Source organism: Salvelinus sp. IW2-2015, linkage group LG33 (genome assembly GCF_002910315.2).
Source record: "Salvelinus sp. IW2-2015 linkage group LG33, ASM291031v2, whole genome shotgun sequence".
Taxonomy (NCBI): Eukaryota; Metazoa; Chordata; class Actinopteri; order Salmoniformes; family Salmonidae; genus Salvelinus; species Salvelinus sp. IW2-2015.
This window is the reverse complement of record NC_036872.1, coordinates 14,618,920-14,646,399: the sequence shown is the minus strand read 5'-3', so window position 1 is coordinate 14,646,399 and position 27,480 is coordinate 14,618,920. Positions and strand designations below refer to the sequence as shown.

Below are 27,480 nucleotides of genomic sequence, written 5' to 3'. Positions count from 1 at the left end.
TAAGGGCCTGTATTGCAACCCTCCCTCCACACATTTAAGATGTGCCCCTGCCCACCTCCTTTCTCCTTTTGTAGTTGGGAATAAAGAGTATGGATGAACAGTGAAGCTTTCATCTTATTTTTCAAAGAACAAACGCTAGATAAAATGTATCAGAGGGACACACAACACTGTAGTGCATCTCATATTGGTCCATTTTAGGGTGAAAATAAAAGACAACCTACAGTACATTGCAGTGTGAAAAGTGTGTGTGTGTGTGTACTTGTTCTCCTACCTTATCATGACCCCAATATCCTGACAAGGTAGGAAAACAAGAACTAAAAAGTCAGGACTTTTTCCATGTCCTAAATTTGTTCAAATGCTATTTTAAGCTTAAGGGTTAGGTTTCGGGGTTAAGGTTAGGGTAAGACTTAAGGTTAGGGTTTTTGGGGGTTAAGGATAGGGTTAAAGTTAGGTTAAGGGTTAGGGGTTAGGGAAAATAGTATTTTTAATGTTGAAACATTTTTACTCCCCAAAAAGTCCAGAAATGTCATGAAAATAAAGCTGTGTGTGTCCACGTGCATGCTTGTGTCCAGCCTTGTCCATTGAGTTGGATTTGTCTGGTTCTGATGGTGCTGCTTGGTTGGGGATCTCTTTAGGTGACACTTACACATGCTTCTCTCCTCTCCTCTCCTATTCCTGTCCAGGTGTCAGACAGGTGTGACTACGTGTTTGTGAATGGGAAGGAGATGAAGGGCAAGGTGAGGATGATGGTGAACTTCACCTACAGCTACCTGAGTGCCCAGCTGGAGATGAACGTGTGGATCCCACGGCTGCCCCTCCAGATCGAGGTGTCTGACACAGAGCTTAGCCAGATCAAGGGATGGAGGGTGCCCATTATGACCAGCAGCCAAAGGTATGTGTCCCTCGTCCCCCTCCATAGAATCACATAGACAGACTCTTCACCCATGCAGTCCTCGCCAGGTAAGTGGACAGAAAATGGAGATGATCGAAAGAGCATGCACAAAAGCTCTTATTTTCAACATATGATATTGTTCTGCACTTTGTATGAACCTTTGTGTGAAGGTCACACATCTCCCCCCGGGCCCAAGACCTCGTCTCCTCTAATACCTTATCCACCAACACCTAATTCTGCTGGCCTCACACTCCTCAGGTCTACCTACTGGAATTAGTACTGGACATATTCACTATTGTATCTGGAAAGTGTCCCCTCCCTCACCTGCCAGCCTGGAAATAAAGGCTTCTGGCTCATTAAACTTTTTCACTGACTGACAAAGAGGCATATACAGTGAGCTCCAAAAGTATTGGGACAGTGACACACTTTGTGTTGTTTTGGCTCTGTACTCCAGCACTTTGGATTTGAAAGGATATAATGACTATGAGGTTAAAGTGAAGACTGTCAGCATTCATTTGAGGGTATGAATGATAAGTGAATGGTAAATATTGAATTGTGTCATTTTGGAGTCACTTTTACTGTGAATAAGAATAGAATTTGCTTCTAAACATGTCTACATTAATTTGGATGCTAGAATGATTACGGGTAGACTTGAATGAATCGTGAATAATGATGAGTGAGAAAGTTAGACGCACAAATATCATACCCCCCCAAAAAAGTTAACCTCCCATGTTATTGAAATGGTGAGAGGTTAGCATGTCTTGGGGGTATGATATTTGTGCGTCTGTAACTTTCTCACTCATCATTTTTCATGATTCATTCAGGTCTATCCGTAATCATGGTAGCATCCAAATTATTGTAGAAGTGTTTAGAAACATATTCTATTTTTATTTACAATAAAAGTGACTCCAAAATGACACAATACATTATTTACCCTTCATTTCTATTCGGCACAAAGTCATCTGAAACACAACCAAAACAAACAGCAAATGCATCCAACACTGCATCACAAGTTTGATGTAATCATTGAGTGCTAGGAATATGGGACAAAATAATACACTTTTGACTACTTTAATACACATAAATTCAGCATGTCCCTTTTTCCAGGACCCTGTCTTTCAAAGATAATTTGTAAAAATCCAAATAACTTCACAGATCTTCAATGTAAAGGGTTTAAACACTGTTTCCCATGCTTGTTCAATGAAACATAAACAATTAATGAACATGCACCGGTCGTTAAGACATGAACAGCTTACAGTCAGTACAAACCCATCGTCGCTGGACCAGACAGAACTGGCAAAAAGTGCTCTTCACTGACGAGTCGCGATTTTGTCTCACCAGGGGTGATGGTTGGATTCGCGTTTATCGTCGAAGGAATGAGCGTTACACCGAGGCCTGTACTCTGGAGCGGGATCGATTTGGAGGTGGAGGGTCCGTCATGGTCTGAGGCAGTGTCTCACAGCATCATCGGACTGAGCTTGTTGTCATTGCAGGCAATCTCAACGCTGTGCGTTACAGGGAAGACATCCACCTCCCTCATGTGGTACCCTTCCTGCAGGCTCATCCTGACATGACCCTCCAGCATGACAATGCCAAAAGCCATACTGCTCGTTCTGTGCATGATTTCCTGCAAGACAGGAATGTCAGTCTTCTGCCATGGCCAGCGAAGAGCCCGGATCTCAATCCCATTGAGCACGTCTGGGACCTGTTGGATCGAAGGGTGAGGGCTAGGGCCATTCCCCCCAGAAATGTCAGAGAACTTGCAGGTGTCTTGGTGGAACAGTCGGGTAACATGTCACAGCAAGAACTGGCAAATCTGGTGCAGTCCATGAGGAGGAGATGCACTGCAGTACTTAATGCAGCTGGTGGCCACACCGGATACTGACTGTTACTTTAGATTTTGACCCCCCTCCTTTGTTCAGGGACACATTATTCCATTTATGTTAGTCACATGTCTGTGGAACTTGTTCAGTTTGTCTCAGTTGTTGAATCTTGTTATGTTCATACAAATATTTACACATGTTAAGTTTGCTGAAAATAAACGCAGTTGACAGTGAGAGGATGCTTCTTTTTTTGCTGAGTTTATAAGTGAATTTGTCCCAATACTTTTGATCACCTAACATGGGGGGACTATGCACAAAAAGTGCTGTAATTTCTAAATGTTTCACCCGATATGGATAAAAATACCCTCAAATTAAAGCTGACAGTCTGCACTTTAACCTCATAGCCATTGTATCATTTCAAATCCAAAGTGCTGGAGTACAGAGCCAAAACAACAACATGTGTCACTGTCCCAATACTTTTGGAGCTCACTGTAGTTTGGATTTGTGGGGGCTTGTTGTGTTATGTGCGATGTTGTTTTCCAAATGTGTGTTGGGACAGCCCATTTCTGTTGTTGTTGATGAGAGTGTGTCCGGTCTGGCATGGCTGCCGACAGACCTCTTGGAGACAGACCGTCTTTGTTTATCAGGGAATAACATGCGTGACCTTGCAAAGTAGCAGCGTGACTGGTGACAAGAGCGGGCACCAGCACCCGTCCACAGAGCAGGGGGCCACTCAGAGCAACAATACCAAGAGAAGGGACCTGCCTCCGTCTGATAGGCTGCCAAGTGTTCCACACAGACACGGGGGAGAGAGAAAGAAAGAGAGAGGAGAGACAAAGAGAGCGGGAGGGGGAATGACAGTCAGGGCCGGCTCTAGCTTCTGGTTGGGGGGCCGCCACCTTGTGGTAAAACATTTTAGTGGCCTCTTTTCTTGACGGTGGAGAGGAATGTTTTAGTGTTAAATTGAATTTAGCCAAATAGTCTGCCAGTAGCCTACCAAAGGTTTCACCGTGTTCATTAGAATGTAATGTAATGAACACGGCGCATCTCTAGTCCAATCCTTTCAATAGTTAGGCTATCCATATTACCAGAGCTTCATCTTATTCTTTCTATATCTATGGCGGATTCGCGGCCGAATGGAACATGCCAAAACTTTGGAGATGTCAAAGTTTTTTCCTATCCGTCTGTGGCAAAGTTTTCCCTAAATGCCTGTGACAAATCCATCTCCAGAACCAGCCATAGCTTAGGCAGCTGGCTAATCTTTTGAATACGGTGTAACAGATTGCTAGCTCGATAATGCTAGCTAGCTGCACTGACAGCCCTACTTGTTGTTATTTCTCTGCTACACGTGGAAATCACCACAACGTTCCCACCCCCAATTCCTGAATATGTATTAGAAGCCTGCATCATTCTTCAAAGGTGGAACCTAAACAAGACTTAACGCTTTAGGACAGGAATTACATCGAAACAGTGGTGGCATTGCCCTCTGGTGGGGGCCTTTAAAGCTAAATTCCTACAATTCTACAAATTTTGCCATGACTTATGCCATGTTAATATGATATCTGAGTGAGACTGACTAACAAAATCAATGGCAGTCCCCTGGAAGTCAAGACCCCTGGGCACGTCCCCACCCTCCCAGCCCCCTCCAAGATAACCATTTACAAGCAGGGACATTAATTAATTCCCCTCGCTCAGGGATACAAGTGTGCTCTCTGTGAGGGATGTGCAACATGTCATGATGCTTTTCTTATTATGGCTATGTTTCTTTTGTTACAGGTTGCATTTGGGAAGTGCTTCTTATGTTCTGTTTTTAGAACATCTGCATGTTTCTTATAATATACAGTGGCAAGAAAAAGTATGTGAACCCTTTGGAATTACCTGGATTTCTACATAAATTTGATCTGATCTTCATCTAAGTCACAACAATAGACAAACTGTGTGCTTAAACTAATAACACACAAATTATTGTATTTTTCTTGTCTATATTAAATACATCATTTAAATATTCACAGTGTAGGTTGGGGGAAGTATGTGAACCCCTACGCTAATGACTTCTCCAAAAGATAATTGGAGTCAGGAGTCAACTTACCTGGAGTTGAATCAATGAGACAAGACTGGAGATTTTGGTTAGAGATGCCCTGCCCCATGAAAAACAGTCACAACATTTTAGTTTGCTATTCACAAGAAGCATTGCCTGATGCTGACCATGCCTCGAACAAAAGAGAACTCAGAAGACCTAAGACTAAGAATTGTTGCCTTGCATAAAGCTGGTAAGGGTTACAAAATTATCTCTAAAAGTCAGTCCACTGTAAGACAAATTGTCTATAAATGCAGAAATTTCAGCGCTGTTTCTACTCTCCCTAGGAGTGGCTGTCCACTAAAGATGACTGCAAGAATACAGAGCAGAATGCTCAATGAGGTTAAGAAGAATCCTAGAGTGTCAGCTAAAGACTTACAGAAATCTCTGGAGATGCTAACATCTCTGTTGACGAGTCTACAATACGTAAAACACTAATCAAGAATGGTGTTCATGGGAGGACATTATGGAAGAAACCACTGCTGTCCAAAATAAACATTGCTGCACATCTGAAGTCGCAAAAGAGCACCTGGATGTTCCACAGCGCTACTGGCAAAATATTCTGCGGACAGATGAAACTAAAGTTGTGTTGTTTGGAAGGAACGCGCAACACTATGTGTGGAGAAAAAAAGGCACAGCACACCAACATCAAAACCTCATCCCCACTGTAAACTATGGTGGAGGGAGCATCATGGTTTGGGGCTGCTTTGCTGCCACATACTTTTTCTTCCCACTGTAAGGGTTTGTGTGGAAAAAAATGAAAAAAAGTGCTTGTGTGTTATCCTCAAATGCTGACCTTGCCAAAACAATGACACTAACTGGCCTCCTTTGACATTTGACATTCAAGTGCACCTGCTCAGAAATGTAGACCATAAAAGTTATAGATTTTCTTGGAAGAGAAAATGCAGCTGCAGTTCCGTCCATCTCTCCTCAAATGACCTTCATTAGGTCTTTGTAATAGAAAAACAACATGCAGAAAAATGCCAAAACAATTACCTAACAGAGTCCACGGGGCAGTGGAAAATCAGCATGACACAAACATTTCTTCCCAAGCTCAATCTGGGAATGAGAGTGAATGAAGGAGAGAGAAATTTCTTTCAGATGTAGGTTGTTCCCCGAGTTGGATTTACCTATTAGATTAAAGGTCCAATGCAGCCGTTTTTTTATCTCAATATCAAATAATTCTGGGAAACAAATAAGTACGTTATTAGCTAGGTTTCCACCCAATTGGCGACCGATTTTCACCGAAAACAATATGCACATTTTTCCACCAGAGATGTTTTTCCATCAAATTAACTTGTTTGTGGATAAAAGGCTGTGCATGATGACATAGTGCACATAAAAATAACTTTTGAGGTTAAATTCCAATGTGAAAATTAATTCTACTGATGGTTTTGTCACAAAAATATATAGCGTAAGTGCCCACTCTGGTATTGGCACATGTGCTCTAGCTAACAGCTTGCATATACAGTGCGGGTATAGGCTACATGATAAGATTATTATGGACAAAAGAGCAAGATTATTTTTGTTTGTCAAACAGCAGCCAAGAATCGATCACACTTGTTATAAAACCGATAGCTTAAGCTTTTAAGGAGTTAACTAACGAAAGAAAGTTCAATTTAAATCAGGCTGATTTGACGCTAGCTAGCTAAGTTAACATTACCTGACACTCTTGTCACTGCTCTCGCTTTCTCGTTCGCTGCTGTGGCTGGAAATATTTCAATAAACTATTCTGAGAAAAAAAATATCAAATCGAAGACAGATAAATGGAGCTATCTTGCTTGCACTTGACACAGTTCCAAACGAACTAACTAGCTAACTTGCTAGACTAGTAACGTTAGTTAACCATGTTTCTATCATCAACATACTCAGGGATATTGGATAGCTAATTGCCGTTACAATTGTGGCAGCAATATTATAGATCTAAATTATGGTAGTAGAGTTTTTAGGTTATAGCTAGCTTATGTAGTTAACTAGTTTATTTATTTATTTAATTGATTTAACCTTTATTTAACAAAAGGTAAAAGGCCTCCTGCGGGGATGGGGGTTGGGATTTTTTTTAAAACACCACAACACTACATAAAGAGAGACCTTAACTTCTCTAGGATATGTGGGACGCTAACGTCCCACTTGGCAAAAAGCCAGTAAAAATGCAGAGCGCCAAATTCAAATATATTACTATAAAAATCAAACTTTCATGAAATCACACATGAAAGACACCAAATTAAAGCTACACTTGTTGTGAATCCAGCCAACATGTCTGATTTCAAATAGGATTTACGGCGAAAGCACATCAAACGATTATGTTAGGTCAGTACATAGCCACAGAAAAACACAGCCATTTTTCCAGCCAAAGAGAGGTTTAACAAAAAGCAGAAATAGAGATACAATTAATCACTAACCTTTGATGATCTTCATCAGATGACACTCATAGGACTTCATGTTACACAATACATGTATGTTTTGTTCGGTAAAGTTCATATTTATTTCCAAAAATCTGAGTTTAGGCGGGACGCTACTGTCTCACTTGGCAAAAAGCCAGAGAAAATGCAGCGCGCCAAATTCAAATTAATTACTATGAAAATTACTAAAAAATCGAACTTTCATTAAATCACACATGAAAGTTACCAAATTAAAGCTACACTGGTTGTGAATCCAGCCAACGTGTCAGAATTCAAATAGGCTTTTCGGCGAAAGCAAACGATGCTATTATCTGAGGATAGCACAATAGTAAACAAAGACAGAGAAGCATATTTCAACCCTGCAGACTCGACACAAAATGCAGAAATAAAAATATAATTCATGCCTTACCTTTGACGAGCTTCTGTTGTTGGCACTCCAATATGTCCCATAAACATCACAAATGGTCCTTTTGTTCGATTAATTCCGTCGATATATATCCAAAATGTCAATTTATTTGGCGCGTTTGATCCAGAAAAACACTGCTTCCAAATTGCTCAAACGTGACTACGAAATATTTCAAAGGTTACTTTGCCCAAAAATGTCAAACTACTTTTGTAATACAACTTTAGGTATTTTTTAACGTTAATAATCGATATAATTGAAGACGGGATGATCTGTGTTCAATACAGGATTAAAACCAACTATAGCCAGCTTTCTGGTTAGCGCTTCTATCTAACAGGACACTTAATGTGACTCTCATTCAAGATGGCCGTACTTCTTCATTACACAAAGGAATACCCTCACCCTCACAATTTCTCAAGACTGTTGACATCCAGTGGAAGCGATAGGAACTGCAAGCAGGTCCCAATGGTTTCCCAATGAAAACTCATTCAAAAGAGTGACCTCAAAAAAGAAATATCTAAATGGTTTGTCCTCTGGGTTTTGCCTGCTAAATAAGTTCTGTTATACTCACAGACATGATTCAAACAGTTTTAGAAACTTCAGAGTGTTTCTTATCCAAATATACTAACAATATGCATATCTTATCTTCTGGGGATGACTAGCTGGCAGTTGAATTTGGGTATGCTTTTCATCCAAACGTGAAAATACTGCCCCCTATCCTAGAGAAGTTAAACAACAACATAGCATAGCAGAAACACATGACCACACAGCATGGTAGCAACACAACATGACAACAACATGGTAGCAACACAACATGGCAGCAGCACAAATGGTAGCAGCACAAAACATGGTACAAACATTATTGGGCACAGTCAACATCACAAAGGGCAAGAAGGTAGAGACAACAATACATCACGCTAAGCAGCCACAACTGTCAGTAAGAGTGTCCATGATTGAGTCTGAATGAAGAGATGGAGATAAAACTGTCCAGTTTGAGTGTTTTTTTGGAGCTCGTTCCAGTCACTAGCTGCAGCGAACTGAAAAGACGAGCGTCCCAGGGATGTGTGTGCTTTGGGGACCTTTAATAGATTGTGAATGGCAGAACGGGTGTTGTATGTGGAGGATGAGGGCTGCAGTAGGTATCTCAGATAGGGGGGAGTGAGGCCTAAAAGGGGTTTATAAATAAGCATCATCCAGTGGGTCTTGCGACGGGTATACAGAGATGAGTGACTACCTCAAGCTCTAAACCCTCAGAGGTAGTAATCACACCGTTGGGGAGAGGGGCATTCTTCTTACCAAACCACATCACCTCTGTTTTCGTGATGTTCAGAACAAGGTTAAGGGCGGAGAAAGCTTTGTACAAAAAGAAAGCTTTGTTGTAGAGCGTTTAACACAAAATCCGGGAGGGGCCTAGGATCGAGCTTTGGGGTACTCCCTTGGTGACAGGCAGTGGCTGAGACAGCAGATGTTCTGACTTTATACACTACACTCTTTGAGAGAGGTAGTTAGCAAACCAGGCCAAAGACTCCTCAGAGACACCAATACTCCTTAGCCGGCCCACAAGAATGGAATGGTCTACCGTATCAAAAGCTTTGGCCAAGTCAATAAAAATAGCAGCACAACATTGCTTAGAATCAAGAACAATTGTGACATCATTTAGGACCTTTACGGTTGCAGTGACACATCCATAACCTGAGCAGAAAAACAGATTTCATACCAGGGAGAATACTATAGACATCAATAAAGCCAGTGAGTTGATTATTGACAAGTTTTTCCAACACTTTCGATAAACAGGGCAAAGTAGAAATTGGCCTATAACAGTTAGGATCAGCTTGATCTCCCCCTTTAAATAAAGGATGCACCATGGCGGCCTTCCAAGCAATGGGAACCTTCCCAGAGAGGAGAGAGGTTAAAGAGGTCAGAGATAGGCTTGGTGATGATAGAGACTGCAACCTTAAAGAAGAAAGGGTCCAAACCATCTAACCCAGATGTTTTTTTGGTGTCAAGTTTAAGGAGCTCCTTTAGCACCTCGGACTCAGTGACTGCCTGCAGGGAGAAACTTTGTAGCGGGGCAGGGGGAAAAGAGGAAGGAACATCGGGGCTAGTCTCATTAGAATGGGGTGGGAGATGAGGAAATGTTGGACGGGCAAGAAGGCATGGCTGAGTCAAATAGGAATCCTGACTTAATGAAGTAGTGATTTAAAAAGCTCAGCCATGTGCTTCTTTTCAGTAACAACCACATCATCAACTTTAAGGGACATGGGCAGCTGTGAGGAGGAGGGGTTATTCTCTAGGTTTTTAACCGTTTTCCATAACTTTTTTGGGGGTTTGACCCATAGAGAGAGAAATGCTCCTTAAAGTATCTAACTTTCGCCTTCTGGATAGCCTGAGTGCACTTATTTCTCATTTGCCTGAACGAGAGCCAGTCAGCCTTAGTGTATGTTCCGAGCATTTCGCCAAATGAAATTCTTGAGGTGAAGTAACTCTGCCAGATCACAGTCAAACCAGGGGATGAACCTGTTTTTAATTGTAATTTTCTTTATGGGGTCGTTTTAGATAAAAGGTCCAAGTGTCTTCGACTAGTTGGCTTGCTAACGTTAGTCAAACAAACAAGCTAACATACCTTTCTTGCAGTTTCTCACACAGGAGCACTCTGAGGTCATTCACGTGAATTGTGTTTCGCACCGCAGAGCTTATGTATTGCCCACTGGTCACTCGCGCACTGGTCCCTGGTGTACCATTTCTCGCGCAGGTGCATTCTGAGGTGATTCKCGTGAATTGTGTTTCGCACCGCAGAGCTTATGTATTGCCCACTGGTCACTCGCGCACTGGTCCCTGGTGTACCATTTCTCGCGCAGGTGCATTCTGAAGTGATTCAAGTGAATTGTGTTTCGTGCCGCAGAGCGTCTGTATCGTACACTGGTCACCCGGGCACTGGTCACTTTCTTGAGATTATCTATTTACCAAGAAAGGTAAATGTGCTTTACAGAACTTTATTGAAACTATGTTTCTTTTGGTGTGGTGGGAATGATTCTGTCGTGGTGTAGCGCCACACTTAAATGAACGCAGAGGAAACACTGGTACAGAGAGATCCTTGATGAAAACCTGCTCCAGAGTGCTCAGGACATAAGACTGGGACAAAGGTTCACCTTCCAATAGGACAACAACCCTAAGCACACAGCCAAGACAATGCAGGAGTGGCTTCGGGACAAGTCTCCAAATGTCCTTGAGTGGCCCAGCCAGAGCCCGGACTTGAACCCGATTGAACATCTCTGGAGAGACCTGAAAATAGCTGTGCAGCGACGCTCCCCATCCAACCTGACAGAACTTGTGAGGATCTGCAGAGAAGAATGTGAGAAACTCCTCAAATAGAGATGTGCCAAGCTTGTCGCATCATACCCAAGAAGACTCGAGGCTGTAATTGCTGACAAAGGTGCTTCAATAAAGTACTGAGTAAACGGTCTGAATACTTATGTAAATGTGATATATATATATTTTTTTATACATTTGCCAATATACCGCCATTTCTCCCATAATGAATTTTACCAACACACAAATATCCCACCTTGTCTAGTGTATTTTATTTGGTCGACATTTCAAAAGTTTACCAAAAACATTGCTGTTTCCATCAGGCCTGCCGTGACATTTTTTATCCGACATGTACTTTACTGGCATAAAAAGGTTGGATGGAGACCTGGTTATAGTGATTGTTTTCAATTAAAATGGTCAAAAAGAAACAAAATAGCTTTTCAGCAACGGGCAATTTATCAAGCAAGATTTTTGCTTGGACTGTCTGGGAGTGGTCTGAGTGGGGAGGGGAAAACTGAATATTTGCTGTTATTGGCAGAGAGGTTTGGACTCTTCTTATTGGTCTATTAGATTAATTTACCGCATGGTGATATCCCCATGGAATGCCAAAACTCCATCCCACAGAAACAGGGTGAAATTTATGGCAGTCTTCTCAAACAGCTCTTACACTAAAAGGGCATTATCATAAATTTCACAATTTCACAGTACAACCACATAGTGTGGAAATGTATATAAAACACAGGAAATCACGTTTTTGACTGCACTGGGCCTTTAATCTTAGATTAGATTGGAGATCGCTGCACCGTGCCTTCCTGCAGATTAGATTTATGTCAGGAGTAAAATACTAGCAATAGGGATTGGGAGCCATCAGCTGATAATGCACACAGGACCTCTGTTGTCTGCTCATTCTGTCCCAATCACATTTGCTCTCTCTGCCCCAATCACTTGCGCTCACTCTGCCCTTTCACATTCTCTCACTCTGCCCCAATCACATTCTCTCGCTCTGCCCCAATCACATGCTCTCGCTCTGCCCCAATCACATCCTCTCCCTCTACCCATACTTGGAATTATCCCCCTGGACTGGACCTGTCCACTACCCATACCCTGGCCTATAGGAGCTGGGAGCTCTGCTGTAAAGGACATGTCAAGGGAAGACCCTCACTACAGTATTTGTAAACTAGATCAGCTAAACCCCAACCCAATCTCCAAATAAAATGCCAACCCGTGGCATAACTGCAGCAACAGAATTACGCCATAGTGGCATATCTTAGCTGTCAGCCAAACTCTGCAAAAGTTAAACAAAAACTTACGTTTAGGCATTAATTTCGAATGGTTAAGTTTAGGGTTAAGGTTAGTGATAGGGTTAAACTTAAGTTTAGGCATTAATTCTGAGTGGTTAAGGGTTAAGGTTTTGGGAAAGGCTTAAAACTAAAATGAGTGCCTAGCACGTGACCCTCGGAACCAGTCAGTGGCTTAAATGCCCATCCACTATCCCCATCCACAACACCCTAGCAAGCCGCAAACCTACTAGATGGTAATAGGCACTCATGTTGCCCCTAGTGGATGGTATAGCTTCCACATTTTGCCAGGTCCAAATGTAATCTGGTATCTGCTGAATCGGCACCTCGAGGCATATTCCATATTACTAAGGGCTGCTAAACCCAAACTACAGTTAAGTTGGAAATGTCCCACCGCAGTGTAATAAACGCAGACAGGCATTTGCAATTCTTTATTCACTTTACTTGTTGTATTATGTTTTACTGAATACTAATTAATTGCTGTGAGTACTTGTCAAAATAACCCTCGTTCTGAAATCCTTCTTATCTTGTCAGTGGGAATCCTGAGCCTTAAGGCTGATCTCTAACCATCTTAGCTAGTGTCTTCACTCTTCATTGCCAGACCCCATTCTGCCACACATCGAGGAATAACGGTGTCGGACAGGAAAAAATACAATGAGAGAGGATAATCACAAGAATTACATTTCAAGAGATTAACTTTCACTCTTTTCTCTCCCATTATGATATCAAACCTTGTAGTTGTGTGTGTTTATTGCCAGACGTGAGGTGATGAGGCAACAGGATAGGCGAGGCCCTCACTGCAAAAAGTGAAATCAAAGAAAGCCTAAATATCTTATGTAATCTAAACAAAAACTTACGTAAGTGATAATTCACTTACATTTTTTTTAAAGACAATTTAAGGTAAAATATATTTTAAATTGCTTTTTAACCATTTTCATGTAGACTTGATTGTGTGTTTTGGATCATTGTCTTGCTGCATGACTCAGCTGCGCTTCAGCTTCAGCTCACAGATGGATGGCCTGACATTCTTTTTGGATGACATGGGTCCCATTATGCCTGGCGAAAACCGAACACTGCATTCCACAGTAAGAACCTGTGGGGGTGGTAGTGTGATGGTTTGGGGATGCTTTGCTTTCTCAGGAACTGGACAACTTGTCTAAATAGAAGGAACCATGAATTCTGCTCTGTATCAGAGAATTATACAGGAGAATGTCAGGCCATCCATCTGTGAGGTGAAGCTGAAGAGCAGGTGGGTCATGCAGCAAGACAATGATCCAAAATACAATCAAGTCTACGTGAAAATGGCTGAAAAGCAAAAGAAATTGAGTTTTGGAATGGACTAGTCAAAGTCCAGACCTAATCCCAATTGAGATGTTGTGGCAGTTCATGCTTGAAAACCCACAAATGTTGCTGAGTTAAAGCAGTTCTGCATGGAAGAGTGGGCCAATATTCCTCCACAGCAATGTGAGAGACTAATCAACAACTACAGGAAGCATTTGGTTGCAGTCATTGCAGCTAAAGGTGGCACAACCAGTTATTGAGTGTAAGGGGGAAATTACTTTTTCACACAGGGTCATTGGGTATTGGGTGTTGCATAACTTTGTTTATGAAATAAAGGAAATAAGTATGTAATTGTTGTGTTATTTGTTCACTCAGGTTCCCTTTATCTAATATTAGGTTTTGGTTGAAGATCTGATATGTTCAGTATAAAAAATATGCAAAAGTGGAGAAAATTTGAAAGGGGAAAATACTTTTTCACAGCACTGTATATGGAAACGGCACATTCCTATGATCTGTGGTTAAAAATATAAGTTCCTACAAAATGCTCACAGGGTAGGATTAAAAGTAAGAAAAACGGTGATTTTGAAAACCTGCAACGAGTTTTTAGCCAGAGGGAGAGTATTATTTTTTGTTCCCTACGTCACCGCGAATCTCGGTGTTTGAAAATCACTGTTTTAACTTTTGATGATCGGGTAGAACTTTGCAACTTTTTATTTGTTTTACAAAATGTAGAAATATGCTGTTTTCACATATGTAGACACTGGTATTGTGCTGGAGATCAAGAAAATTAGGTTTAAAATTGTTGGAGTTGCCATTTAAGATTCAAATAAGCAAAATTATTTTGGTAAGATTTTTTTTAAATTATCACTCAATATAAGATATTTAGGCTTGCTTAGATTTAACTTTTTGCAGTGCTGTGATTAGCACACTGTTGACAAAGCACTGGTGTTTATCAGAGGCACGCCTGTCCTGTCCCACTGCTTGACACCAGTGCTGCTTTGGCAGATTTACTTTTACAAAGCAGACACTGATATTTATCTTACTAAAAGTGTTCTGTATATGTATGACATAGTTATTTGTTTAAAAGCAACTTTACAAATGCAACATTGTAACCTTGTAAGCCTTGTTTTCACACTGCAATAAATATTCTCATTGAGACACACTGGTTGCCTATAGCGTCCTGAACATAATTTTCTATCAGTTGGTGGGTGTTAGAGATGTTCATGTTAGACTTGAGATGTTCATGTTAGACTTGTCCAGTGTTGGGGTTAGTTTCTCATGTTATATGACTGGCTTTGTTTGTAATGGCAGGTCTGCACTGGACAGTGATGATGAGGATGATGAAGACCGGAGAGGAAGGAGCTGCACGTTACAGTACCAGAATGCCATGGTTCGAGTGTTGACACACTTTGTGGCCGAAGCTGCCGACCCCCGTGGTCAGCTGACCTTCATGCTGGGCAGTGATTGGCAGGTGGACATCACTGGGCTGGTGTGGGACTTCCTGAAGGTGGAGGACCCCCAGATAGCTCAGCTACAGGACGGACGCATACTAGTGGGACTGGACATGGGGATGACCACCATCCAGGTACGCTGTATGTGTCTGCATGCGTGTACAGTACAGTATGTGTGTTATAATAAGGTGTATCAGTACAACGGATGAGAAAAAATAAACGGAACAAGTGTGAATAGAGAGGAGTAAGGGGAGGTGAAAGGAGTTGGAAAATAGAACAGTAAAACATCGCTGTCTGTTTTAATATTAGGGCTGAAAATACTTTAAAACAGTCATCTTAAGTCAGTCATAACAATGGGATTTGCAAATGTTGAGTGGAGGAGATAAAATCTATATTTATGCATTCAGTCAGCCAGACAGGTGGTTATCAATGGTCACATGTCTCCAGGTCTGGGCTGTGGTTACAGTAAATGGGGCCTCACCCTGGTGCAGAGTGTAAGCATGCCATCTCTCACTAACTGGATAAATAGCAGTCAGTTAATGATATCTGTGTGAAACTGATCAGCATCTTGACAGTGTGGACTCATCCATCTGTCTTGCAGGCAGATGTACCCTCACCTCCACACTCATCACTACCCGTCCTCTGGCTCCTGCCTCCCGTTAGGCTGGGCACAGAGGAAAATACTCCCCAGCCCAAAAGCACGAGATGAGACAGGCCAAACTACCAGTCTGTCACACTCCTTCCCTCACAAAGAGCTCAAATCAAATTGTATTAGTCACATGCGCCGAATACAACAGTGAAATGCTTATATACAAGCCGCTAAACAACAATGCAGTTAAAAATAATAATAATATACACTACCGTTCAAAAGTTTGGGGACACTTAGAAATGTCCTTGTTTTTGAAAGAAAAGCTAATTTTTTGTCCATTAAAATAACATAAAATTGAGTGTAGACATTGTTAATGTTGTAAATGACTATTGTAGATGGAATATCTACATAGGCGTTGTCGTGACGTTGTATTAGTTAATGTGACGACTGTTGCTCAGCGAATGATTAAAGGTTTATAATTGCGTGATTAACTGAATCAAGCAATTATTAACTCATTAACCTGGGGCACCATGGGAAAATTATTTTTATTGAGTTTTTATTTCCCAAATTAACTCAAAGAATATCAGAATATCGATTTTACAACAGCCGCTAATTAATCAGTTACCTCTACAGTCTCGTTCTGAACGTCGCATAATCCGGGAATCTGCACGGACCCGGGTCTCACCAATGAGTTCGTACCACACCAATCTTAGTTGATTATTTATTTACTAGAAAGCTAAAATGATGATAAAAGATACACATACACAACAACACATTCTAGGCTATTGATTAGAACTTAATATAACGGGCCAACATACTATGGTGCGTGTTACCCAAAATGGGGATTTAGAAGAGAGAAAAAGAGAAAGTACACGAGATAAATATACATTTGGGTGAATTTGTCAGCTGTGCTTATTCTATCCCTAGCCTTGCCCCAAACTGCCGCTCTTATGGGTCAGAATATAATGATGTAATTACGTGTGGAAGGTCTCTGTGGATTCCCCGCGTGGACCGTTCAGGCTGCTCAATGACGCACTTCTCCGGCACAACTCTCTAGTTGTCCTCATGATGTCAGTGTCCTTTTTGGCTTACTGGTCTGTTCCTTGCCCTTGCTCTGGAAGGGGTCTTCTGAGGACAGACAGCTCTGTAGCTCAGAGCTCACAGCGTAGGAATGAAACAGTGTAGATACCACGATTCGATGGGGAGTGGAGGCTAGGTGGTTTGGCTTGAATTCACCCGCTTAGACACAGCTACTCATCCGTAGCATGGGTAGAAAAAGATTTCTTTGTCTTCAAACTTGTGTTGCGTTTTGGGTTCGTTGACTTTTTAGACCTTGGCTGCAGTTCGGGTCACTTAGTCTGATATGTTAATTCTTAACTCACAGGTTTTATACCCTCGGGTCAGAAGTGGGCGTAACCGCCTTTAGGGCAATTCTCTGGGCGTACCAAGTTAAGAGGCCAGGTCTAGATTTTACTCAAATCCAATTTTAGACAACTAACTTCACATTTCATCTTTACCAAAACATTCTCTTTGATTTGGACATTTTCCACACAACGTACAATGTATAAACATCAAATATATACTAGGAAAACTCTTAACGTTACTATGTTTTCGTAATAACGTCATCTATTAACCTTTAATAACAAAACAAAAATGACATACATTTTCATATTCCATCTATCGTCATGACCACCATTGTGGCTGACGGAAACCATTGTTCCAAAGTCCCTTTATTGCATGTTTAATGTTCTGAGGCTGGTTCTCCATATTGAGGGGACACCGGAATGTTGTGTGGCCTAAGATTTACCAGGGGCGTGAGGGGTCATAAAACCCCCACATCTTCAGACCCCTAGATCTCTCCTCCTCTGTTGGGGTTGAGAGATAATCTGTAGGGTTGTGGTCTGTAACCTGACCTGATCAGGACAGTCATGACAGCGTACAGGCGCCCATTATCAGAAAACATCTCTCCTGTGTTGATCATTTTAAAAGGCTAATTGATCATTAGAAAACACTTTTGCAATTATGTTAGCACAGCTGAAAACTGTTGTTCTGATTTACAGAAGTAATAAAACTGGCCTTCTTTAGACTAGAGCATCAGCATTTGTGGGTTCGATTACAGGCTCAAAATGGCCAGAAACAAAGAACTTTCTCCTGAAACTTGTCAGTCTATTCTTGTTCTGAGACATGAAGGTTATTCCATGCGAGAAATTGCCAAGAAACTGAAGATCTTGTACAGCGCTGTGTACTACTCCCTTCACAGAACAGGGCAAACTGGCTCTAACCAGAATAGAAAGAGGGGTGGGAGGCCCCAGTGCACAACTGAGCAAGAGGACAAGTACATTAGAGTGTAGTTTGAGAAACAGGCGCCTCACAAGTCCTCAACTGGCAGCTTCATTAAATGGTACCTGCAAAAAAACAGTCTCAATGTCAACAGTGAAGAGGCAACTCCGGGATGCTGGCCTTCTAGGCAGAGTTCCTCTGTCCAGTGTTCATTTGCCCATCTTAATCTTTTCTTTTTATTGGCCAGTCTGAGATATGGATTTTTCTTTGCAACGCTGCCTAGAAGGCCAGCATCCCAGAGTCACCTCTTCAGTCATTTAAAACATTAACAATGTCTACACTGTATTTATGATCAATTTTATGTTATTTTAATGGTCAGAAAATGTGCTCTTTCAAAAACAAGGATATTTCTTAGTGACCCCAAACGTGATATACAGTGGGGAGAACAAGTATTTGATACACTGACAATTTTGCAGGTTTTCCTACTTACAAAGCATGTAGAGGTCTGTAATTTTTATCATAGGTACACTTCAACTGTGAGAGAAGGAATCTAAAACAAAAATCCAGAAAATCACATTGTATGATTTTTAAMTAATTAATTTGCATTTTATTGCATGACATAAGTATTTGATACATCAGAAAAGCAGAACTGAATATTTGGTACAGAAACCTTAGTTTGCAATTACAGAGATCATACGTTTCCTGTAGTTCTTGACCAGGTTTGCACACACTGCAGCAGGATTTTGGCCCACTCCTCCATACAGACCTTCTCCAGATCCTTCAGGTTTCGGGCTGTCGCTGGGCAATACGGACTTTCGGCTCCCTCCAAAGATTTTCTATTGGGTTCAGGTCTGGAGACTGCTAGGCCACTCCAGGACCTTGAGATGCTTCTTACGGAGCCACTCCTTAGTTGCCCTGGCTGTGTGTTTCGGGTCGTTGTCATGCTGGAAGACCCAGCCACGACCCATCTTCAATGCTCTTACTGAGGGAAGGAGGTTGTTGGTCAAGATCTCGCGATACATGGCCCCATCCATCCTCCCTTCAATACGGTGCAGTCGTCCTGTCCCCTTTGCAGAAAAGCATCCCAAAGAATGATGTTTCCACCTCCATGCTTCACGGTTGGGATGGTTTCTTGGGTTGACTCATCCTTCTATTCCTCCAAACACGGCGAGTGGAGTTAGAGCAAAAGCTCTATTTTTGTCTCATCAGACCACATGACCTTCTCCCATTCCTCCTTGGATCATCCAGATGGTCATTGGCAAACTTCAGACGGCCTGGACATGCGCTGGCTTGAGCAGGGGGACCTTGCGTGCGCTGCAGGATTTTAATCCATGACGGCGTAGTGTGTTACAATGGTTTTCTTTGAGACTGTGGTCCCAGCTCTCTTCAGGTCATTGACCAGGTCCTACCGTGTAGTTCTGGGCTGATCCCTCACATTCCTCATGATCATTGATGCCCCACGAGGTGAGATCTTGCATGGAGCCCCAGACCGAGGGTGATTGACCGTCATCTTGAACTTCTTCCATTTTCTAATAATTGTGCCAACAGTTTTGCCTTCTCACCAAGCTGCTTGCTATTGTCCTGTAGCCCATCCCAGCCTTGTACAGGTCTACAATTTATCCCTGATGTCCTTACACAGCTCTCTGGTCTTGGCCATTGTGGAGAGGTGGAGTCTGTTTGATTGAGTGGTGGACAGGTGTCTTTTATACAGGTAACGAGTTCAAACAGGTGCAGGTAATGAGTGGAGAACAGGAGGGCTTCTTAAAGAAAAACTAACAGGTCTGTGAGAGCCGGAATTCTTACTGGTTGGTAGGTGATCAAAACTTATGTCATGCAATAAATGCAAATTAATTACTAAAAATCATACAATGTGATTTTCTGGATTTTTGTTTTAGATTCCGTCTCTCACAGTTGAAGTGTAACTATGATAAAAATACAGACCTCTACATGCTTTGTAAGTAGGAAAACTTGCAAAATCGGCAGTGTATCAAATACTTGTTCTCCCCACTGTATATATATGTGTCACTGTCCTGGGTGCAGGAAGCTTTGCCACAGTGATGTACTGGGCCGTACGCACTAGCCTCTCGTAGTGCCTTGCCGTCGGAGCCTAGCAGTTGCTATACCAGGCCAGTGGACACAACCAGTCAGGATGCTCTCGATGGTGCAACTGTATAACCTTTTGAGGATCTGAGGACCCATGCCAAATCTTTTCAGTCTCCTGAGGGGGAATAGGTTTTGTCGTGCCCTCGTCACAACTGTCTTGGTCGGCTTGGACCATGTTAGTTTGTTACTGATGTGGACACCAAGGAACTTGAAGCTCTCAACCTGCTCCACTAAAGCCCCGTCGATGAGAATGGGGGCATGCTCGGTCCTCTTTTTCCTGTAGTCCACGATCATCTCCTTTGTCTTGATCACGTTGAGGGAGAGGTTGTTGTCCTGGCACCACACGGACAGGTATCTGACCTCCTCCCTATAGGCTGTCTCGTCGTTGTCGATGATCAGGCCTACCACTGTTGTGTCATCAGCAAACTTAATGATAGTGTTGGAGTCGTGTCTGGCCGTGCAGTCATGAGTGAACAGGGAGTACAGGAGGGGACTGAGCACCTACCCCTGAGGGGCACCTGTGTTGAGGATCAGCGTGGTGGATGTGTTTTTACCGACCCTTTCCACCTGGGGCTGGCCATCAGGAAGTCCAGGATCCAGTTGCAGAGGGAGGTGTTATGTCCCAGACTTTTTGATGAACTTTGAGGGCACTATGGTGTTGAACGCTGAGCTGTGGTCAATGAATAGCATTCTCAGATAGGTGTTCCTTTTGTCCAGGTGGGAAAGGGAAGTGTGGAGTGCAATAGAGATTGCATAATCTGTGGATCTGTTAGGGCAGACTGGAGTGGGTCTAGGGTTTCTGGGATAATGGTGTTGATGTGAGCCATGATCAGCCTTTCAAAGCACTTCATGGCTACAGACATGAGTGCTACGGGTCAGTAGTCATTTAGGCAGGTTACCTTAGTGTTCTTGGGCACAGGGACTGCTTCAAACATGTTGGTATTACAGACTCGGACAGGGAGAGGTTGAAAATGTCAGTGAAGACACTTGCCTGTTGGTCAGCGCATGCTCGCAGTACACGTCCTGGTAATCCGTCTGGCCCTGCGGCCTTGTGAATGTTGACCTGTTTAAAGATCTTACTCACATCGGCTGTGGAGAGCGTGATCACACAGTCTTCCAGAACAGCTGGTGCTCTCATGCATGTTTCAGTGCTATTAGCCTTGAAGCGAGCATAGAAGTAGTTTAGCTCGTCTGGCAGGCTCGTGTCACTGGGCAGCTCTCGGCTGTGCTTCCCTTTGTAGTCTGTAATGGTTTGCAAGCCCTCCCACATCCGACCAGCGTCAGAGCGTCAGGTGTAGTACTATTCGATCTTAGTCCTGTATTGAGGCTCTGCCTGTTTGATTGTTCGTCAAAGGGTATAGCAGGATTTCTTATAAGTTTCCAGGTTAGAGTCCCGCTCCTTGAAAGCGGTAGCTCTAGCCTTTAGCTCAGTGTGGATGTTGCCTGTAATCCATTGCTTCTGGTTGGGGTATGTACGTACGGTCACTGTGGGGACGACATCATCGATGCACTTATTGATGAAGCCAAAGACTGATGTGGTGTAGTCCTCAATGCCATCGGAGGAATCCCGGAACATATTCCAGTCTGTGCTAGCAAAACGGTCCTGTAGCTTAGCATCTGCGTCATCTTACCACTTTTTTATTGATCGAGTCACTGATGCTTCCTGCTCAAATGTTTTCTTGTAAGCAGGAATCAAGAGGATAGAATTATGATCAGATTTGGCAAACGGAGAGCGAGGGAGAGCTTTGTATGCCTCTCTGTGTGTGTAAAGGTGGTCCAGAGTTTTTTCCCCTCTGGTTGCACATTTAACATGCTGATATAAATTTGGTAATACCGATTCAAGTTTCCCTGCATTAAAGTCCCCGGCCACGAAGAGCGCCGCCTTTGGATAAGCGTTTTCCTGTTTGCATATGGCAGAATACAGTTCATTGAGTGCGGTCATAGTGCCAGCCTCAGTCTGTGGTGGTATGTAGACAGCTACGAAAAATACAGATGAAAACTATCTGGGTAGATAGTGTGGTCTACAGTTTATCATGAGATACTCTACCTCAGGCGAGTAAAACCTCGAGACTTCCTTAGATATTGTGCACCAGCTGTTATTTACAAAAATACATAGTCCGCCGCCCCTTGTCTTACCAGACGCCACGGTTCTATACTGCAATACAGCTATAGAGGGGTCTCAATGATTGGGCACGCATGGAAAGATATCTTTGATTTTCAAAATGAGATGAATGAAATTAGGTTTGCACTAATTGGATTACTAGGAAAGGTCCATTAACAGCAGAAATGTGTCCTTGATCGGTCCTTGCCTACTCCAGTGTGTATTGCTGGTGGTTTTCTCTCCACATCATCATTTGATTAATGTTTCCTGGATAAACACCTGACAATGAATAGTGGAAGGGCTTGTTCAGGTCACTCAATTTACCATCAAATAACTCAATCTATATACTCATCAAATTAAATGGAAGCCAGCATAATGTTGGAAGGCATCAAGGTCAGAGCTGAGAATCACTGCAGGATTTACAGAGCATCCTGGAATAATGTAATAATTGTTTATTTCAAAGAGTAATGCTTTCATGTCCCGTCCATAATCTGGATTAATCCCAAGGGCTTCTCTCTCTCTCCTCCTACCTCCCTCCATCTCCCTTGTGTTGTCCCAGGTCCTGTCCCCCCTGTCTGACTCCATCCTGGCAGAGAAGACGGTGACGGTAGTGAATAACAAAGTAACCATCACAGAGCTGGGGGTGCAGCTGGTCACCGGCCTGGCTCTGAACCTGCAGCTCAGCCCAGGAAGCAACAGGGCAATCCTCGCCACGGCATCCACACAGGAAGTGCTGCAGAGCCCAAAACAGGTCTGTTCAACATACTGCAGATCTTTGAAAACGATCAGTTAGCAGCCCATTTGATTAAAATGAGGATTTAAGAAACAGTTTATAGTAGTTTATTTAATGTAAGCCTTGTCTGTTTGGATCCCATTTCACACAATTGCAGTCCTTTAATGTGAACATTCAGTAAGTACTGTGTGTGTGTGTGTGTGTGTGTGTGTGTGTGTGTGTGTGTGTGTGTGAATGCCTGCGCTTGTTTGTTTGTTCCACTGCATTCCTAACCCTCTTAACTCCAACTCTTGAAAGGCAGAGTGTGACAGAATGTGTTTCCTTGGCATCTAATAGAAAGGGAGCTTAATCTCAGAGCGTGTAAAAGCAACACGGCAAGTTTCTGTAAGAAAACACAATTTACAGGCCAAACTCTAGCTGTCCTATCGTTTTCGCCTTCCTTTCTCCCTTGCCCTCCTTCTCTCATGAACGCTTTGATCCCTTTCTCTTTCTAGTGAAGGATAGAATGGAGGACAGGCTAGTTTTATCAGTCCTATCTCTGTAATGTCCGTGCGGGGATAAGCGTGCAGGAATTCCCCTAGAGGATCTGTAATTGAGAGCAATTGCAGCCCACTGATGGATCTCCTTCCCTGCTCCTGGTGATTTGTCCTGTGGCCATATTAAAAAGCAACATCACAGCAAGAAAGGGATTTAAATGAGATGTCTGTGGCAAATCCCCATTTGCTCTCTTTAATGTGACTGTCTGATACTGTATTTCCCTATCTTTTAATCTATGTCCCTTCAAGCTCGTTGAGCACCACAGGAGGAGTGGATGTACCTTAATTGGTGGAGGACGGCTCAGTGTAATGCTGGAGCGGAACAATGGAATGGTATCAAATAAACCATTTCATTCCATTCGCTCCATTCCAGCCATTATCATGAGCCGTCTTCCCTCAGCAGCCCCACTCTGAGCACAGCAGCTGAGTTAACAAAACAGTGGCACTTAGTGAGCTATCCTCTATCCTCTATCCTCTACCTGGAGGCCAGCAGCATACCACCCTGCATACCACTGCTGGCTTGCTTCTGAAGCTAAGCAGGGTTGGTCCTGGTCAGTCCCTGGATGGAGACCAGTGCTGCTGGAAGTGGTGTTGGAGGCCAGTAGGAGCACTCTTTCCTCTGGTCTAAACAAAGATCCCAATGCCCCAGGGCAGTGATTGGACACTGCTCTGTGTAGGGTCCGTCTTTCGGATGGGACGTTAAACGGTGTCCTGACTCTCTGAGTCATTAAAGATCCCATGGCACTTATCGTAAGAGTAGGGGTGTTAACCCCGTGTCCTGGCTAAATTCCCAATCTGGCCCTCAACCATCACGGTCACCTAATAATCCCCAGTTTACAATTGGCTCATTCATCCCCCTCCTCTCCCCTGTAACTATTCCCCAGGTCGTTGCTGCAAATGAGAACGTGTTCTCAGTCAACTTACCTGGTAAAATAACGGTAAAAAAATAAAATAAAATAAACCTTATGATTCCCACTACTGTAATACACTATATGACCAAAAGTATGGACACCTACTCGTCGAACATCTCATTCCAAAATCATGGGCATTAATATTGAGTTGGTCCCCCTTTGCTGCTACAACAGCCTCCACTCTTCTGGAAGGCTTTAGGCCTGGCTCGTAGTCGGCATTCCAATTCATACCAAAGGTGTTCGATGGAATTAAGGTCAGGGCTCTATGCAGGCCAGTCAAGTTCTTCCACACCGATCTCGACAAACCATTTCTGTATGGATCTCGCTTTGTACAGGAAAGGCCTTGCCCAAACTGTTCCAGAAAGTTGGAAGCACAGAAGTCTAAGAATGTCATTGTATCTGTAGCGTTAAGATTTCCCTTCACTGGAACTAAGTGCCTAGCCCTAACCATGAAAAACAGCTCCAGACCATTATTTCTCCTTCACCAAACTTTACAGTGTGCACTATGCATTGGGGCAGTAGCGTTCTCCTGGCATTTGCCAAACCCAGACTGCCAGATGGTGGAGCTTGATTCTTCTCTCCAAAAGAATGCGTTTCCACTGCTCCAGATTCAAATGAAGGCAGCTTTACAGCACTCAAGCCGATGCCTTGGCATTGCGCATTATCTTACTTCGTTGCGGACTGCCGCCATGAAACCATTCATGAAGCTCCCGACGAACAGTTATTGTGCTGACGTTGCTTCCAGAGGCCGTTTCAAACTCGGTAGTGATTGTTGCAACTGGGGACAGACGATTTTTACGCGCTTCAGTACTCAGCGGTTCACCTGTCAGCAACAGGTGTGGCTGAAATAACTGAATCCACTACTTTGAAGGGGTGTCCACATACTTTTGTATATTGTCAGTGTTACATGAGATTGTTTTTCTTTATTTGTTATTTTCTTTGCTCTTGTTTGTGTGTGTGTTACCTACTCACTGTGTGTGTGTGTTTGTCCAGGAGGCCCTGATCAGTGCGTGGCTGCACTTCAGTGATGGCTCCATGGCTCCTCTGGACCTGTACAACTCAGACTACTTTGTCCTGACGGCCACGTCTCTGGATGAGGAGGTGGTGACGGTGCAGCAGGATCCCTCCTGGAAGTGGCCTGTGATCGTGACCGAGGCTGAGGGCCAGGGCCTGCTGGTCAGGGTGGAGATGACCGTCTGTGAGCTCTGCCAGAAGTTCAAGCGGCGCAGCGTTTTGGCTGCAGGGAACTGCAACGTCAAGGTGAAGTTTGGCCAGAGCGACAGTGGCACCTCGAGAAACAGTGACTACGGGCCAGAGGGCGAGGAGCTGGAGAACAGGTCCAGCGACCGCAGGCAGCAGTCTCCCTCCCAGGACAGGACTGGATTAGAAGCCCACTACTACGGCAGCTCCATCTCTGACATGGAGAACGGTGTCATGAGGAAGGTCACCACCACCACTAAGAGTACCATCATCAGGAGGCCCAATGGAGACAAGCTGTCAGATGATGGGAACCAGGTCCAGAACATGCCAGACTTCCCTGCCCAGGTGGACCTCCCTCGCAGCCACAACATGGAGGATGATCTGATCCAGACAGCCCGGGGCCTCACTGACCTGGAGATCGGCATGTACGCCCTGCTGGGGGTCTTCTGCCTGGCCATCCTGGTCTTCCTCATCAACTGCATCTCCTACACCCTCAAGTACCGCCACAAGGAGCTGTCCATCGAGGGCCAGGAGAGCATGAACCACGCCCACGACTGGGTGTGGCTGGGGAACGAGGCAGAGCTGCTGGAGAGCCACATGAGCCTGTCCCCACAGCAGGACGAGCTCACCTCCATGGTGGACTGCAGTGCCGGGCTGGAAGAGGGCAGCCACCTGCTCAACGGGGCCTCTTCCCAGAAGAACGTGCAGGGCCAGGTACACCGGGCAGCAGACAGGGCGAGCTGCACAGCCAAGGACAGCAAAGGAGACTCGCCTACCACAAAGAGGAAGCGTGTGAAGTTCACCACGTTCACCACCATCCCACCAGACAATGGCTGCCCCACTGTCAGCACACTGAGCATGAGCCACAGCCAGGACATTAAGTGGGTGTGCCAAGATGTAGAGCTGGGGGACTCCAAGGAGCTTCGGAACTACATGGAGAGGTTAAATGACAGTGCTTTAAAAGAGGTGGCGTAATCTGTGTGCTCAGTGCACTTATAACTCACCCTTATGCCTTTCACAGTGAGCTGGGCCTGGACAGCACCTAATGCTGAACCTAGAAGAGGTTGAAATCTGGAAGCAACATTTTTGTGAATCACATGGGACTGCCAAAGGGAAAATTAATTCAAGAGGACAAAAATAGTAATGATACCACACAGGACTAATGGCAAATCGTTAACTTGAAAAGAAACATAATTTTTTGATAATTTGTTTATTTCTGAATATCTTCCTACCTTTTAATCATTATTTCGTGATGGTTCTTTTGTAGGTAGACTCAAGCCATGTTCCCAGACTAGCTCTGCATTACTGACAAAACTACAAAATGTTACGCAGATGATGACATGTAGATTTAAGAATGTAAATGAACAAATATTCAAGATGTATATAAAGTACTCATTGAAAGGTTTTGGAAGTTTTGTAGCATTTTGAATATTGATTTCCTATTCCACATCCTGTCGTTCTTTTGTTTTTTGATAAATGTCTGGGCCCCCAGGATAGACCAGAGCCTACAGAACTTCCTGCATGTGGTTTGAAATAAAGGCACACATTTTAGGTTCATCTTTACCAGAAGACACAGAGAAACGGTTATGTATATACTGAACAGTCCTCCTACAAGGCATTGTATTGTTGCTCTGTATATTGTATTTTCATAACTGTCATTTAAAGAACATACAACAGTGTAGAGGTGCGTGTCCACTTCAATCCACCAACCACATGGGAATACATTACACATGCCAACATGAATTCCTTTTTGCTACCCACTATCTTCAATGACTGAATGGAGATTCGTGCGTCTTCATATAAGCCACACAGCACAAACCTGGTCGTACCCTAATATGGTGTAGGAGTTGTAATTGACTACAAAAATGACCAGTAATGGAATAATTTCACAAATATTACATTTCCATGGTGAAGAAAAATGAAGCCACTGGAAGTCATTTGCTGTTCTTCTATTTTCAGAATTTAGCCAAACATACTTCAATTAGAGTGAACTCAACAGTATATTTGACCAATTCATTAAACGTGGTAGCACAACAGCTAGATTTGGATTAAGGATAAGGCTGTCACCAATTATTCTGCCAGCAACTATTA

The 27,480-nt window shown here is 43.3% G+C and overlaps 1 protein-coding gene across 2 annotated transcripts in view; it reads left to right on the top strand.

Moving 5' to 3' along the window:
* LOC111957357 (transmembrane protein 132D-like) overlaps nucleotides 1-27,068 on the top strand; it is a 204,107-nt gene extending 177,039 nt beyond the window's left edge. For both annotated transcript variants that reach the window (XM_023978126.2, XM_023978127.1), the window contains 4 exons: nucleotides 684-892; nucleotides 14,797-15,070; nucleotides 22,569-22,760; nucleotides 25,183-27,068. In XM_023978126.2, the coding sequence (XP_023833894.2) occupies nucleotides 684-892; nucleotides 14,797-15,070; nucleotides 22,569-22,760; nucleotides 25,183-26,364 (1,857 nt within the window). In that variant the 3' untranslated portion in view covers nucleotides 26,365-27,068. The remainder of the gene's footprint in view (nucleotides 1-683; nucleotides 893-14,796; nucleotides 15,071-22,568; nucleotides 22,761-25,182) is intronic.
* Nucleotides 27,069-27,480: the final 412 nt, after the last annotated feature.